Here is a 17,528-nt window from a genome sequence, read left to right as displayed (position 1 = left end):
TTTATTTTCTTTGAATATTGATGACTCCACTCTTGCAAGTCTCATGCAACCATCCCATTAATAAATGCATGGTGTCTGTGATAGCTCTAGTTATGTTTTGTCTATTATTCAGTCCTCCTGACATTCATTGATTGTTTACTTTCAATTTTTCAAATTAGGGTGACCTAGTGTACTGGAGTTACCTCTGTTTTGACAGGGCAGATGCTGTAATAAAACCCAGGGCTGATGTTTGTTTATTTTTATTAATACTGACAGTTTGTTTGGTCCACCGCAAGTCATCACAATATGTGGGCAAATAGCGACTGAATACGGGTTATTACTGTAGCCTATAATAAACACCTATTGGCGCGCAAATACAGTCGACTATCCCATATTGCACTAGTGGGCTCCCAGATGAGCAACATCTTCAATGGCTTGATTTGGGTATTTCCAATAAAGGGGTCAGTGGTACTGCGCATTTTTGCCTTCCCCGCTATCATATAACTCATACGCTGCATTGAAATTATCAAAAATCATCTTTAACCATGTGACAGAGGGATTTGGGGATTTATGCGAAATAAACGCAATTTATTTTCAGAACAAAACAACCCGGAAATGTGTGCTTTGCCAGCGCATTCCCCCTCGCTCCTCTTCCTCTCGGTATTGAAGTGAAGCCCTCGAACAGAAAGGAGACGGGGATACGAAGTAGCGGTGATGCGGGGCATGATGGGTCTGAGATTGCTTGTCTCACTCGCATGGATTCTTGCCTTCAAAGCTGCTAATATTCAAGGTGTGAATGCCGACGAGGATCAGTCCCAAGATATGGAATGCAAAATGAAAAGCGTCACCGTGTCTGCGTTGCCGTTTTTGAGAGAAAACGACCTGAGCATCATGCATAGTCCGTCGGCCTCCGAGCCCAAGCTTCTGTTCTCCGTCAGAAATGATTTCCCGGGAGAAATAGTCGTCGTGGACGATCTAGAAAACACTGAACTCCCCTTTTTCGTCCTAGGTGAGTTCGGATGATAGGCTGCAGTCTTGATGTTCAGTACCCCCACTTGCCATGCCCATGTTTCATAAACGGTCTATTATTGTGATTGGAAGATTATATCTGCCATGTCCATTATTACACGTGAGATGAGTTTGTGCAATATAATACACACTAGGCCTGGCTAAGATTGCTATATGCTATAATCATTTCCACGGTGTACTTTGAGTTGGCTACATGACGATAATGACCCTACTTCAATTGCTTTTTAGAACTGTAGACACATGCATGGCAAACATAATCGAGCATAATGACTAGTAATACTGAAATTACATTGTCATATTAACAAAAACATAGCTGGTTTCAAGGTTATGTGCTACTAATCATTAGCATTGATGGCTGAAAGTGCAGGACGCGAGCCTATTAATAATATAGCCTACTACATAGCCTACTACAGTATATCCACTGAAGTAAGGAAGGAATGTATGTGAAAATATTCAATATTTGCGATCCTATTACCTCACTGAGATGAATAGACATATTATATGTGTTTACATGCTGGTGGAGTTAACAGGTGTAGCACTATATCACTACAACCGGTGTTCTTTACCATGTATAGACTGGCCTACATATTCTCCATAGTTTTACAGTTTTCAGATGGTAGACTCAGCTCTGTAGAATAGCCTTTATTGATACCCACTCCGTATATACAACAAACGATACGTTTAAGTAATGTTCCTTTTTGCATGTTCACAAATTTAGGCAATGTTTTTTTGTTGTTGAACAAACTCAAGAATGCTTTGAGAGGGAAAGAACATAAGCAGAGTGAGTGGCGTTCACTTCAGAACTCTGGCTGCTGTCCATGGTGCTGATTAGAGAAGCGCACAACTGCTATAGTTCTATGGGACTCTTTGAATGTGGACTGTCCTTTCATATGGCAGGACTGTGCAGTGAGGGAGTGTGATATGGGACTAGGTATGCATCCGAAATGGCACCTGTACCTTCAGAAAGTATTCATACCCCTTCACTTATTCCACAGTTTGTTGTGTTACAGCCTGAATTCAAAATGGATTAAATATTTTTTTCCCCCCACCCATCTACACACAATACCCCGTAATAAAAAGGTGAACACATGTTTTTAGATTTTTTTTGCTAATGTATTGAAATTGAAATACAGAAATATCTAATTTACATAAGTATTCACACCCCTGAGTCAATACTTTGTAGAAACACCTTTGGCAGCGATTACAGCTGTGAGTCTTTCTGGATAAGTATCTAAGAGTGTTGCACACCTGGAATGTGCAACATTTGCCCATTATTCTTTTAAAAATTCTTCAAGCTCTGTCAAAATGGTTGTTGATCATTGCTAGACAAGCATTTTCAGGTCTTGCCATAGATTTTCAAGTAGATTTAAGTGAAAACTGTAACTTGACCACTCAGGAACATTCACTGTCTTCTTGGTAAGCAACTCTAAGTGTATATTTGGTATTGTGTTTTATTGTTATTGTCCTACTGAAAGGTGAATTGATCTCCCAGTGTCTTGGACAGACTGAACCAGATTTTCCTCTTCGATTTAGTCAAGCTTGTATTGGATTTGACCCAAATATAACAGTATACTTACTTTAGTGTCTTGTTGCAAACAAACGTATTTTCACTCTGTCAATTAGGTTAGTATTGTGGAGAAACTACAATGTTGTCGATCCATCCTCAGTTTTCTCCTATCACAGCCATTACACTCTGTAACTGTTTTAAAGTCACCATTGGCCTCATGGTGAAATCTCTGAAAAGTGTCCTTCCTCTCTGACAACTGAGTTAGAAAGGACGCCTGTATCTTTGTAGTGACTGGGTGTCCAAGTGTAACCATCCAAAGCGTAATTAATAACTATACCATAATCAAAGGGATTTTCAATGTCTGCTTTTCAATTTATTTACCCATCTACAAACATGTGTCCTTTGTGAGACATTGGGAAACCTCCGTGGTCTTTGTGGTTGAATCTGTGTTTGAAATTCACTGCTTGAATGAGGGACCGTACAGATAATTGTATGTGTGGGGTACAGAGATGAGGTCATCATTCAAAAATCATGTTAAACACTGTTAAAGTCCATGCAACTTAAATGTTTTTATTAATTTGTAAAAATGTCAAAAAACATAATTCCACTTTGACATTATGGGGTGTTGTGTGTAGGCCATTGACCAACAAAATCTCAATTGAATACATTTTCAGTTAAGGCTGTAACACAACAAAATGTGGAAAAAGTCAAGGGATGTGAATACTTTCTGATGGCACTACTTTTATGGACCCTGCTCATAGGTAGTGTCATGGTTCCACCTGTCACCAGAGGGCGGTAGAGACCGCCATAGAGACACCAACGACACTCAGGTGTGTCCAATTTACTCATTATGATTTCCATGTTAAAAGAAGTGTGTTTTCTGTTGTCCTTTGCAGAAGCTTGAATTGTTTACCGTGTGCGTTCGTTTCCTGAGTGCGTTCGTTTGTTTCCTGAGTGCGTTCGTTTGTTTCCTGAGTGCGTTCGTTCGTTTCCTGAGTGCGTTCGTTCGTTTCCTGAGTGCGTTCGTTCGTTTCCTGAGTGCGTTCGTTCGTTTCCTGAGTGCGTTCGTTCGTTTCCTGAGTGCGTTTGTTTCCTGAGTGAGTTTTCGAAACTTAATGTTTGCTGTTTTTACTGTGTTTTTACTTTTCTCAGTAAAGTATTATGGTTATTCTTAAAACCACTGATTCTTCAGCTGATCTCTTCTCTGGACCTGGGTCTCAATCTTACCACATCACAGCAAAATTCTGCCTCAACATGGACCAGGCAGAGATCACCCAGATTCAGAATGCTATAACCCAACAAGAACCAATGCTGGGGCAGCAGCAAGAACAACTCTCCCAAATATCAGAGAACCTCCAGGCACTTACCAATTCCCTCTAACCACGGGCCCAACCCTAACCCAGTAGGAGGCAATGCCCAAGTCTCATCGCCCAGTGCTACAGGCGTTGCTGTAGTTCCTCTAGGGAACCTGCACTGGGAACCCAAGATCCCAGCCCCCGAGCAGTATGACGGCCACCCTGAAGAATGCAAGGCGTTCCATACTCAGTGCTTTCTGGTGTTTGAGCTACAGTCCTCCTCGTTCCACACCGATCAGGCCATGATTGCCTACATCATCTCTCTACTCTGGGGCAATGCCCTGGCGTGGGCAACTGCAGTGTGGGAACAGCAGCCACCATCCTGCAGCCTTCACTGCAGAGTTGTGATGAGCCTTCAACCATCTACTCGGCGGACGAGAAGCGAGGCACTGGTCACCTCTCTCCACCAGGGTCTGTCTAACTCCATCAAGGATGAACTGGCCGCTCGGGAACTGGGAGAGCACCTCAAGTCCCTGATAATGCTGGATCAGGATTGACAACCGCATACGAGAAAGTGTGAGACAGCTCCTTTTTTGACACCACCACTGTATCCCGGTTTCCGGAGCACCCCACACCCCCCTATACCAGCATTGAGGAGCCCAGACAGCTGAAACGCACACGTCTGAGCCCACAGGAACGTGACAAGCGTATGTGGAGGTCTCGTCCATCTCCGTTCTACATGCCCATAGTTGATGGGAAATACCTGGGCTTGCCAGGACAAGGGGAGACCCTGACAAACTGTGCAGTTACTCCCCAGCTATCCCGTTACCGTCTGACGCTACCAGCAACCCTCCAATGGGACAACCGTCAGCACCACATTCAAGCCTTTGTGGACTACGGAGCCGCGAATAATTTCAGTGACCAAGACTACGCCAGAGAATTACAAATCCCCTCCATGAAATGTCCCACCCCTCTGCAGATTCAAGCCCTCGATGAACGCCCCATCGGCTCTGGCCAGGTGGAATATCAGACCGAGCCCATTCTACTGCAGGTTGGGTTCCCGAGAACCCCCTTATCCTTGGGTACCCCTGGCTAGTGCTACATAACCCACTATTCTCCTGGTCCACAGGACACCTACTAGACTGGGGTAAGAACTGCCAGACTAAATGAATAAGACCCCCACCAAGAGCCTCGTCGTGTTCCTCGGTGTCCATTGAAGACCAAGACTTTTCCGCTCTCCTTCCTGAGTACTTCAACCTCCGGGAGGCCTTCAGTAAGAGGCAATCCGCCACCCTCCCTCTTCATCGCCCATACGACTGTGCCCTAGAAGTCCTACCCAGCTCCACCCCTCCCCGTGGCCGTCTGTGCTCCCTCTCGACCCCTGAAGCAGCATTCATGAACAAATACATCCGGGAGTCGTTGGAGGCAGGTTTCATTCACTCCTCTACATCCACAGCGGGTCAGGATTCTTCTTCGTGAGAAAGGATGGAGTTCTGCGTCCCTGCATCAATTACAGAAGGCTGAACAGGATTATGATTAAGAATCGTTACCCCCTACCCCTGATGTCCGCCGCACTGGAGTTGGCCCATGGGGCCCAATTCTTCACCAAACTGGACCTCCGCAATGCTTACAATCTGCTGAGAATCAGGTAGGGAGATTAATGGAAAACTGCCTTAAACACCCAAGTTGCCACTGAGTGTTTAGTCATGCCCTTCAGATTATCGAACTCACCCTTCCAGAATACATCCTGCATGTCCGCCAAGTCCTGAGACTCCTCCTGCAGAGTCAACTATACATCAAGATAGAGAAGTGTGAGTTACATGTATCCCAAATTTCATTCCTAGGCCACATTATCTCTATCGTCAGCATCCAAATGGACCCCGTAAAGGTAAGGGCTGTCACCGACTGGCCCCATCCTGCCTCACTCAAACAGGTCCAGTGGTTCCTCTGGTTTGCCAGACTTCCCCAGGACATTGTCTCGGATCGTGGGCCCCAGTTTGTCGCACGGTATTGGAAAGCCTTCTGCTCCCTGTTGGGGGCGTCGGTGAGTCTCTCCTTGGGATTCCACCCACAGTTAAATGGGTAAATGGAGCAGGCCAACCAGGAGCTGGAGAAAGTTCCTCCTCTATTTTGTCTCCACCCAGACCAGCAACTGGAGAAAGTTCCTCGTCTGGGACGGAGTATGCTCACAACACACTGCCAAACTCGTAGAGTGGCCAGACGGAAGCCGCTCCTCAGTAAAAGGCACATGACAGTCCACTTGGAGTTTGCTATATGGCACCTAAGGCAGACTAATCATGACTGAGGGAAAGATGAACTGAGCAAAGTACAGAGAGATCCTGGATGAAAACTTGCTCTAGAGCGTTCAGGACCTCAGACTGGGGCGAAGTTTCACCTTCCAACAGGACAATGACACTAAGCACACAGCCAAGAAAAGGCAGGAGTGGCTTTGGGACAAATCTCTGAATGTCCTTGAGGGGCCCAGTCAAAGCCCGGACTTGAACCCGATCGAACATCTCTGGAGAGACCTGAAAATAGCTGTACAGCGACGCTCCCTATCCAACCTGACAGAGCTTGAGAGGATCTGCAGAGAAGAATGGGAGAAACTCCCCAAATACAGGTGTGCCCAGCTTGTAGCATCATACCCAAGAAAACTCGAGGTTGTAATCGATGCCAAAGGTGCTTCAAAAATGACTGAGTAAAGGGTCTGAATACTGATGTAAATGTCATATTTCCGTTTATAAATTTGTAAACATATCTAAAAACCTGTTTTTGCTTTGTCGTTATGGGTTATTGTGTGTTTAATCCATTTTAGAATAAGGCTTTAATGTAACAAAATGTGAAAAATTGGAGGAGTCTGAGTACGTTCTGAATGCACTGTATAGTGTGATACTATAAAGTGAACCCTTTGGGGAACAAAATACATTACAAAATTGTATTTGTTCAGAACGCATGGCCAAAAGAGTGAGACAACAAATCCACATCAGTGGAGGCTGCTGAGGGGACGACGGCTCATAATAATGGCTGGAACGGAGGAGATGGAATGGTATCAAACACATGGAAACCATGAGTTTGATGTATTTGATATCATTCCGCTCCATCCATTACCACGAGCCCGTCCTCCCCAATTAAGGTGCCACCAACCTCCTGTGATCCACACATTAATGGAGTCTGCTCTGTAAGTCACATTGCACCACATTTGTGGGAGGGGCCATGTACCAGCTTTGTTAGCACTAACATACCTTACTCAAAACAAGGCATGAGTGCTGTATCGTTGCTGTGTATGCAATCACGTACAGTATTTCCATGCTATTTAGTAGGCTTAACAAGTATGTGTGATTGTCATCATCATGTAGTAATGAGTCTGATGGTAGTATGCCTCACTAGTTTGCTTGATTCAATATTGCTTGAGGCAAAATGGAGTATGACACCACTGTACAATATCCAGGATTTTCTTTTCATAACCCATCATGACAAACTTCCCATTTCCTGCCGGTGACTAGCATACACATAACATGATGCTGCCACAACAACACTTGAAAATACAGAGGATCAACAACATTGCATTCACTCAACATTACTGGCCTGTATGATAAAGTGAAAAGGAAGCCTGTGTTAAAAAATCCACTTCATATCATCTGTTTTGTTGCAACATGGCCGTTAAGTAATTCTGAAAAATAATTGTAGGTTTTTGGTCAAATCCAATACCACACAACACAGAGTGAAACGCTCTGTACTTTCAAGTATTATGGTGGCAGCATCATGTTATGGTTATGCTTGTCACCGGCAGGGACTGGAGAGTTTGTCAGGATCAAAATTAATATGAAAGGAGCATAGATTTTTCAGCGGGACAATTACACAAATGTTAATGCCAAAGAGAAACCAGAATGGCTTTCCAAGAGGTTTTGAGTGTTCCTGAATGGTTCAGTCTCAGTCCTGCCTTAAATCAGAGGTTTAGAATATTGCTGTCCATCATTCCGATCATTCCCAATGATCTGTCGATCATTCCCAACCAAATTTACTGAGCATTTTTTGACAAGAACAGTGGACATACATCTGTATGTTGCCCTAAGAGTTGTGAAAAGTTGGTAGAATCGTATAAAAACATTTTCACAGCTGTAATAGCTGCCAAATGTGCTTCCACCAAGTATTACCTCAAGGGTGTGGGGACACATGCAATTAAGACATAATTCGGTTTTTCTTTCACTTTTTAGATTTCATTTTAAGGCAGCAAACTGTGAAGACTGCACTGGGTGTAGACTTTCACCAGGCACTGTATATCACCTTCACGTTATAGCAGATAGAGCTGTAATGTACCTTTGTTCTCAGATGAGCTAATAAAGTCTCCCTTTGGGGGAGAGATTTCTCTGTATTTACTCTGGCAGCCGCTGATCATCCCCATATGCTGAAAGGCACCACATGCAGATTAATTACAAGTCCTAATATGAAATAATGGAATCATTTGGTCCAGGATAACCTACCTTTGGGGAATTAACATTGGTTCACACGATCCCATCATTATGAATATGCATGGGAATTTTTTATTAATACATATTCGCGTGTACACACGTAATTGAGAGCATTTGCAAAGTTGTGCGTGCACCCTGTTATCAATAATACATGTTTAGTCCAGAGTTCAATCACTATCCCAAAGTTGTGGTAAGAAGCCAGTTGGCATTTGAGGATTATTTGACTAAGAATTTATTCTTACCTACCTGCTCCATAAATGACTAGTAACCCACTCCTCTGTGTGCGTTTGCAGTTCTGTACAGTAGGTAGAATGTCCATCCTTACCCGGGCTAGCCAATGTATTGTTTTAATTCCAAATGTTGAACAAAAGCAGCATAATCTTTTAGTTTATTTTTCCCTATTAGTTTTATGATTATGAGTAGCAATAGAAATGTGATATCCGTTTTACCATTACTGGGTTTTACACAGATTTAAAGGTAATCAGTACATTTCAGGATGCACGCTGCTTCAGGTGTTTACACCTCCATCTCCACACTCTATTAATACTTAATGTAGTGTAAACAGAACACATGCAAGGGTTTGAAGCTATTTTTAATTGGATATAATGGGTTCCCTTTTAGTATTGCCCGTTGAGCACAAAATCCACCACACAATCACACACACTGACAAGTACTGGCACTCATGCATAGTACAATACTTACAGATGCAGGATCTTAATATGACCTATAATATATTGTCACAGCAAAATAATCCTGAAGCAATATGATTTTAACTTTTAGTCCATAATGTTGCTTGATCGGTGGTTAGTTTTTGAGCTGGCAAAAAGTAGGCTACATGAAAAGTGTTAGTGTGGGTTTTCTGTGAATTTATTTATTTACGGTGCAAGAAAATTCTCAGTAACAAAAGAGAGATCAAATTAAGATCCTACATATTTACACCCCTTCTCCGATCCATCGACACAAAAGACCACAAAGGTTTCCTTGCACATACCAACCTCTGATTGATATATATATATATATATATATATTTTTAACCAAAATACTTCTTTCTGATATGAAGAAGCAGCAAAGCTGAGTTGTAGTTCAGGCATTTCTACAGCGATAGAGAGGGAGCACAGAGAGATTGTGTGCCAGTGAATGGTTTCCATGACAACGTGAGCTGGTGCTTAGACTAGTCCCTTGAAGAGAGGTGATGTTTATCTCCCCACTAGGAGGGGGTAGCAGCAGTAGCTGTGGGAGCACCTTTGTTAAAAATCGAATGCTAACTACTGTGTGTGGATCTCCATTGATTAGCTGTGGATTTTGCATGGTTTTTGGTGTCTTTATGTCTACCTGAAAATGATCAAAATCAAGTTTTAAAAATCTCATTTAATATTAGCTATAGTTCTAAACCAATATTCAAATCATATATCTATTCTAAATGCGTTGGCGGTGTTGTATTCATATGTTGGAAATGATCCCAGTCAAGCACAGCATGTGAATGAATATTGTGCTGTCATTAGCAAATATGTTTTGTGTCTGTAGACTGCAGTGTCTCAGTAGTATGTCGATATAGTTGCCAAACTGTATTACTGCTTTTATTTGACTCTTGGGTTAGAAAGGCTCAACTGGGTGCAATGAAAGAAGATGAAATCTATATGCAGGCTCACACGTACTGTACGACTGGGACACAATTCTGGACAACCAAACAGAGCAGCGGTGGTTAGGAATATTTGTGTCCCTTGGAAAAAGTTATGCAGTCCTGTAATTTATGCCACTTCACGAACAGTAGCCTTCAGAGTTCTTAAGGCGGAAAAAAAATAAACAAATATTTAAAGATGAAGCAGTTACAAGATTAAATGTAGAAAGGGTTATTTGGCTCATCTCTTCAATTAGAACCAGTATCCAGAAGTGTCTAGGGTATTCAGGGTAAGATACTGCTCTCCCCATCCTTATTACACCGTCCTCTTCATACAGTATAAGTGAATCTTCCGTACTGACCTGGACATTCCCAGTGATCTCACAACCCTTGAAGAAGACATTAAAGTCATTCCAAGACATCAATAGGAACGAAGCACAGAATTGTGTTATTTCTGGTACCAAAATGTCAATCAGGGAAGAAAGGTTTCCAATGTGAGACACCATTCTCATAAAATGTGGGAGTCGAATTCACGTGCAGTCTACTGTGTAATGAGATTATGGACCTGATTGGCTTAATGCCCCAAGTAGGGTAATGTTCCCCAGATTATGAATGATTAAAGAGATTTTGACATTTATTTGAACATGACACTGAGCAATTTAAGTTACATTCAGTGGAGTTACTCAATTACGTTTGTATTAAACAGCCTAATGGCAAACCATTTTAACATCAACGTAAAGAGTAATGTATTAGTAGTTCATACTTTTGACCGTACTTTTGAAAGTAGCACGCACAAGTTGGTGACTTGGGGCAAAAACCTTTGAGTGACACCTGAGTTTGGCGCAATGGGAGTGACCCTTCTAATATCGGTAGTGGGGAACACACTGTATTTCCTTGCACTCTCCAAAGGATGACTAATTTCAGGGCTCTGTTCATTCTGTCTGGAAGCTGATCTTGCAGTCTTTCTATAGGACACAGGTCTATCTTTTTCAGGCGGAGACTTTTTCAATTTCCATCCACTTAAGCTACTTTGAGGGCTGACAGAAATGTTCTGTATGGAATTCACATTTTTGCACTGCAGTGCTAATCATGGAAATCCTTTTTTTCGACACTGCTGGGACACTTGTCTGACCGTGTCACAGTCGTAAAGATAGTATGGAGGAAGTTTAAGGTGACCTTTTCACCATAGCACCCTAGGGTTATCGCTATAGAATGGTAAATGTAATGTATGTCAGCCATGGCAAGTTAGTTAAATATTTACAAGGAGGTAGTTTTTCAATTATAAAATATGCCATCTTCTTGGCCAGTAATTGCTCTCAGGAGGATCTTAGAAACCGTACAGCTATATAAATATATTTTTCAGCAGTTGTCACAAAGTGCTCATACAGACACCCATCCTAAAACCCCAAAGACTCCGAACAGCAAGCTAGGAAGAAACCTAGAGAGGGACCAGGCTCTGAGGGGTGGCTAAGTCCTCTTCTGGCTGTGCCGGGTGGAGATTATAAGAGTACATGGTCATTAAGGATTGTTCCTCAGGATATTCAAATGTTCATAGATGACCAGCAGGGTCAAATAATATTCACAGTAGTCATATAAAGTGGAACAGGTCAGCACTTCAGGAGTTAATGTCAGTTAGCATTTCATAACTCAGCATTTAGAGGTCAAGACAGCAGGTGTGGTAGAAAGAGAGCGTGAGAGAGAGATGGCAAACAGTTAGGATACTTTGTTTGACAATGATACCCTCTGAATGACAAGCAGACCCTCTGTGAGATTTGTTTTAGGAAGGCTTACACCCAATCCCCATTGCCAAGTACTCCACCTAATGTACACAGTGTTCATAAACAATGAATGCATACAGTATGCATGGTACTGCTTAAACATCATGGATCCAGTTACTGCCAGTTATCTTCCTTACAAAATAAGAGTTGTAGTGGGATCGGATGGTTAGTGAGAAGTTAATAGTTGATTTTTACAGTAATGAACGGCAATGCGGTGCCAACACAATTAAGCTGAAAACATTTCTCTTGTTGTTTACCTCATTCCCAGAATATTTGATGGTAGTATATCATTTGTTTCCACCCTGCCTGCCTTCAATGTGATCACAAATTGAAAATGTACTCTTGGTTTAGGTATTTTAATCATAATCATAAGTCATTTGATTAATAAGACCTCCTTCCAGAAAGTAAAGCAATGTTTATCTACCCGTTTATCAACCTCCTCTGACTAGAGGTGAAGTGAGTGAGTTTTACATAGAAGTGTACACAGGTTAGCTTCCTAGGGTTGTCTGTCTGTCATTAGGCTGCAGTGTGCAAGACTGACAATCAAGCTCCAGGTGAGAATAGTGAGGGAGTGATAGCAGGAACTACTTTGTCAGTGGTAATTTATTGTCAGTGAGTCTTGTCTGAACCTTGGCTGAGGGTGGCTGATACTGACTAGCGTCTGTCGGATTGCACCTTTTGCCTTTTCTAGTGCAAGACACAACCAAGCGATGTCCTATTTTTCCGATTTGATAAGTTGTTGTCTAATGCTACAATGCTAGTCGAGGGAAAGAACAATTAGGCTTGTAAGTAAGTCGTTATGTCCAAACGTAAATTAAAGGTGAAGCAACATGAGGAAACTGTCCTGTTGAGAAAATGCTTCATGGGCCTTGTTATTACTGATGTGTATGAAGGACATACACTATGGATGGTTCACTATGCTTACGTAGGAGTTGGCAAGGATCAGAAACATATTACAGTATGAGTCATGATGTATTATTTATTGAGTTGGCTTGGGTTTAGGCTTAAGAGCTTTGCAACATACCTGGCACATCCATATTCAACTGTTTGTTTCGGAATAGTAGCTCTGGCTCTGCATTTATACCCCGACTTGACCAGCTCTACAACCTTTTATGAAGCACATTGCTTGCTATTCTGCTGGAATGATGAAGACCTCTTGAACCTACTGCAGTGTCTTCTACAGCAGACTGTTGTGTCACCTTCACACTCATCTAGTACAATTGACACTTGACTCTGTGAGGGGTAATATTATGTGAGAAAGCATTATCACAAATCTTGAACCTCTCTGTACTACTTACTGTAAGCTCTGATGAATGAAGCAATGTGAAATTAACCATGGATTTGCGGAATTATATTATGTAACACTATATTGTTTTGTTTGATAAGAAACAATAACTTTCACAGTTGCCATGGTTGGACTCTCAAAGAACTTGCTTGAGCTTGCTAGATGAAAGGCTGCACAGTGGGTCAGTCCTGTATACATGCGTGGGCTGGGTTGTTCCCATAGTTACAATAATAAATCAAGTTAAACCCTATATCATATTGTTACTAACTCTGACTTTGTGCTGTACCAAAGCTTTGCTTGATGATTATTTTAACCTTGACAAGATTTTGCGAAGGATTTACCAAACATTGATATGACAGACTAATTTGCATTTATTATCTGCATACATTTTCTTGTGATTCATAGTACTCCCCTGACAGAACAATGCTTTTAAAAAAGGATCTTGAAAAGGGAAAGTGTTTCAATGGACATGCTAGGGTCCGAAAATGAGATAAATAAAACCATTTCTAACAGATGAAACCATTTTGACAAATGGACAGTGGTTTTATGAGGTTTACAGTTTGCTGGATGTCCTCTAGTGCTTGCATTCAGACCTGGCTCTTCCATTAGAGCTCCCTTTTCATCATGGCAATGGGTTTAATGGACAGAGGACCCTGCAACGTTGCCAGAAGGTTAAATAGATGCCCATAGATCTCTGAACACACGGCCATTATATGCTCCCACAATCCCACTACAGCTCGTGAGGTTGAAGCAATCACGATCACAATCACGGCGTGTCTCTTAGTCTTTCAGAACCATGTTTGCATAGCTTGTTTGACATCACCTCTGCTCAGTTTTTGCCGTAATTCATCGATTTGTGTATTGATTCAAGAGCACCTCATCAGATGCAGGGAAACCGATCCTTAATTTATACACATCATTACTATTCTACAATGCGGTCTTCGTTCTTCGCAACTTACGCAACCATTGTAATCAGATTTTCCATGAATACACAAAACAGTGGAAAATGTATAGTTTCATTCTAATCAGCACATGATTTTTCCACTTACAGAATCTGTCTGTCATTATTTTGTTAGATTTACAAACAAACACTTTTTTGACTGCCATATGTTTTGACAGATGTTATCAACAAGCCCCAGAGGAGGGAAGGCAGACGGCCTGTCTCCATAGCTGAAGATGAGAAATTGTATTTTTGTGAATGTTCAGAACATTTGCATTCCCCTCATGATTCCATTCCAGCACCATCCTCTAATACAAGGGTGTCAAACAAATATTGACAAGGGTGCCGCATTCTGTCTTCAACGATTTGTTATACAGTATTTCCTCACCTTCAAAATTTGCTAAAATGTTTCCTCTATCCATCGTTTTTGGAATTTTTGATGCTAGCTTTCATTTTGGTGATTTTTAGCGAGCTGGACACGGTCAAGAAACTGTTTGAATGTAGGTCCATTGTCATCTCTACCCCGTTTCAATTTGGTTTTAGTCATTTTAAAGTATATTAAGTTATTCTTTCTCTCAATTTTTTTACTCAAACCACCCGCGGGCCTGATTGGATCCCCTTGCTGGCTCTTTGCTTGAAACCCCTGCTCTACTACAATGCTGGAGATTCACTGATGCTCATACATCTTTCGAGACGGCAGTTACACTTTCATGGTTAAATTAATCTGAACGTTTCTAGCACTTTAAGGCAGCATGAACAGTGTTTTCTTTACAATACAAATATTTCCTAAAAAAGATACATCTAAATACTCACCACATGCTATTATATAGACAGCAATAGTCCAAAAAATATTACAACATTTGCTTTAGTGGATTTCTTTCAAAGCTGTCAACTTTCTGTTTTACTTTATCTGATTACTTTACACAGTATGAGACAAACTTTACCATTATTCCAGGACACTGCACCCATGCTATGAAACAATGATTCATTTATTTACAAGACCATTACATATCATTAATGAAGAACAAATTAAGTGGTGAAGTAACCTCAAGAAAATAAGTGCTTTACTTAATTACTTAAGAAATGACATTTTAATAATGCTAACAGAAGGACTAGACACGCAATCAGGAAGCCATTAAATAGATGAAGGTAATCCAGAAGGACTGAAATTAAATTAGAAAGTGGTGAATAAATGCAGTGGGACAAGAGCAGGCGCAGCCAATGTGAATTTAGATTAAGCCTAGCCCAGATATAGGCTTATGCACACTTTGAAAAGATGACAATTAGGTTGATTTTTGGACAATCACTCACATGAATTCTCCTCTAAATGTAGTCTCCTCGGTATAGGGCCTGAGTTTCAGCCATTCCTCTGCCACAGGGCTCCATCAATAGTCGGCCAAGTGGCTAATTTTATCAATCTGCACATTTGGGTTTTGTTAATCTAATCCTCAAATCTGGAGCCCAAGCTCTACAGAATGGAGTCTTCCATAATGGACTCCCTCAGTAGATGCAGCAACCATTACCATAGTGCTGCTGAGTCTATCTAGTGTTGAACATTTTTCAACCAAGTCTATTTCATTTGTAATATCCATTTGTACGATATTCATAATTTGTATAAATACAACTGGCATACGAAAAAAAAGAGTTTGGTAGCTCATTGAGTTTGGTTGCTCAAATTCCATACAAATGGAATTTGTATGTACAACATGGCAATAGGAGAGATAATTATGATAGATTCCAAAGGGGCACTGCTTCGCCTGTCATATTGAAACATGCTTTGTCACTCTAGAAAAGTAATTCTATGCATGATAATCATCATTTTTGACAAGAAGCATGCTTTGGCCCTGGGGTATAGGATTTCTACATGAAATGGGGCACATACTGTAGTATCAGGCTAGTGGTCATGTAGCAGTAATGTGATTTTCATGTAGAAATACTGTATTTTATCAAAGCAGACACATTTGAATGGCTACATTCCAGTGACTGCTTCTATGTCGGCTACATTATGCACACTGAACATCGTTTTTTGTTAGGAGCTTACAATACTAAGCCTCCTCAATTTAACAGTCTCTTATCTATCAAATCATGAAAATACATGTTTTTTTTATCTAAAAAGCACATACAAGAAATAACTGCAATGTGGTCAAGGTCGCTTAATACCACTGAGATTAGAATTCGAACATCACATTGAGAGAGATTTGTACACACTGTGGCACCACATGGGGTTATCCTTCTGAAATGACTCCCACTGGTCACCCTTTGGTCAGTAGCAATGTGAGATCACCATGAATTGTTTGATAGAAATGTTAGGTAGCCTAATTCATTTGTTTTCCACTGATATGTAGTATACACTTTCATTGGATTGGAATCCACATTTGCATAAGGCTGTTCTTGAAATTCATTATCCTTTTTGTTTTGCATTATGCTATGTGTGTGGCAAGCTCTTTAAGTAGGCTACATTTAACTCTGTTTGGTATAAGAACACATTTTCATGTCATTTATTTTAATCAATGTTGTATTCAATTGTTTCATCAGCACTGGCTAAAGATAGTTCCATGCCACGGTAGAGATGAGCAGAAGTTTGGCACCTCTCAAGAGTTACGTTCAGTCATGTTATCAACAATGGTGTTTGTATATATCAATGGTTAGCACTTAAAGCTCAATGCTGTCATCAACTTCTATTAGCATCTATTAAGATTAGCCAAGAGAAGCAGCGAGGGGACTGTTGGTTGGTTGTTGGTTGTTGTGTGGAGTCAGACCTGGGTTCATGTTGTCGGAGGTAAGCTAATGTATTTACTTAGCAGTAGAGTGGACACATTCTCAGAGGAATGTGGTTAGATTGGGACTGTCCATTTACAGTATGTGCCAAAAGGTGGTTGACCTCCTAATTTGTTTTTCATGGATGATGTCTATGTGGATTACACATAAACATAAGCTCATTGCTTGGCATTGCCATTCAGGTCTACTGTCTACATCAATGCTGTGCCAAGAACATCTGTCAAAATTAATTGTAAAGTGATCTGATGGTGCTTACTTTTGTAGGGAATAATTCCTAAATTCTTACCACACACCGTAGTTCTTCAGATCTGAAATAAACTGATACTGTTATAACTTTCAGTCAGTCATTTATGTACTGTATGTTGTTTACAATAATTGGTTCTGTAGTGTGATAGCTCTAATCATACTATGGTAATTAGCATTGCAGATGTGCCTTAATTCAACCTGTATTCTCACTGTGCAACAACACGAGATGCATGCAATCATTATACCTCTGAGAGGTTTTGTGCTCAAGCACGGTTTATTTTGAGTTTGTACTGAATAGAACACTCGACGGACGCATCAACTTGAAGGTAGTGTGTTTCTTTAGGAAGGTTCTCCCTGCTTCCTGAGGCTTGGCTGCATAAAGAATGCACGAGAGCATGTGAAGTACCTCCCTACCCCTTCATACTTTAATAAAAGTAAAGATACCTTAATAGAAAATGACTCAAGTAAAAGTGAAAGTCACCCAGTAAAATACTACTTGAGTAAAAGTCTAAAAGTATTTGGTTTTAAGTATAGCATCAAAAGTCAATGTAATTGCTAAAATAAAATTAAGCGTCAAAAGTAAAAGTAGAAGTATAAATCGCTT

At 41.0% G+C, this 17,528-nt stretch overlaps 1 protein-coding gene across 19 annotated transcripts in view; it reads left to right on the top strand.

Moving 5' to 3' along the window:
* Positions 1–380: 380 nt before the first annotated feature.
* LOC110508744 (astrotactin-1) overlaps positions 381–17,528 on the top strand; it is a 252,083-nt gene continuing 234,935 nt past the window's right edge. For 16 of the 19 annotated variants that reach the window (XM_090226154.1, XM_090226153.1, XM_090226149.1 and 13 more), the window contains exon 1: positions 393–988. In XM_090226154.1, the coding sequence (XP_090082280.1) occupies positions 694–988 (295 nt within the window). In that variant the 5' untranslated portion in view covers positions 393–693. Of the gene's footprint in view, positions 989–17,528 lie in introns of all 19 variants that reach the window. The other 3 variants (XM_090226150.1, XM_090226156.1, XM_090226147.1) reach the window with 2 other exon arrangements.

This window comes from Oncorhynchus mykiss, chromosome 28 (genome assembly GCF_057628025.1).
Source record: "Oncorhynchus mykiss isolate SJ-2025 chromosome 28, ASM5762802v1, whole genome shotgun sequence".
In the NCBI taxonomy this organism is placed as follows: domain Eukaryota; kingdom Metazoa; phylum Chordata; class Actinopteri; order Salmoniformes; family Salmonidae; genus Oncorhynchus; species Oncorhynchus mykiss.
This window is presented reverse-complemented; position numbering and strand designations above follow the sequence as displayed.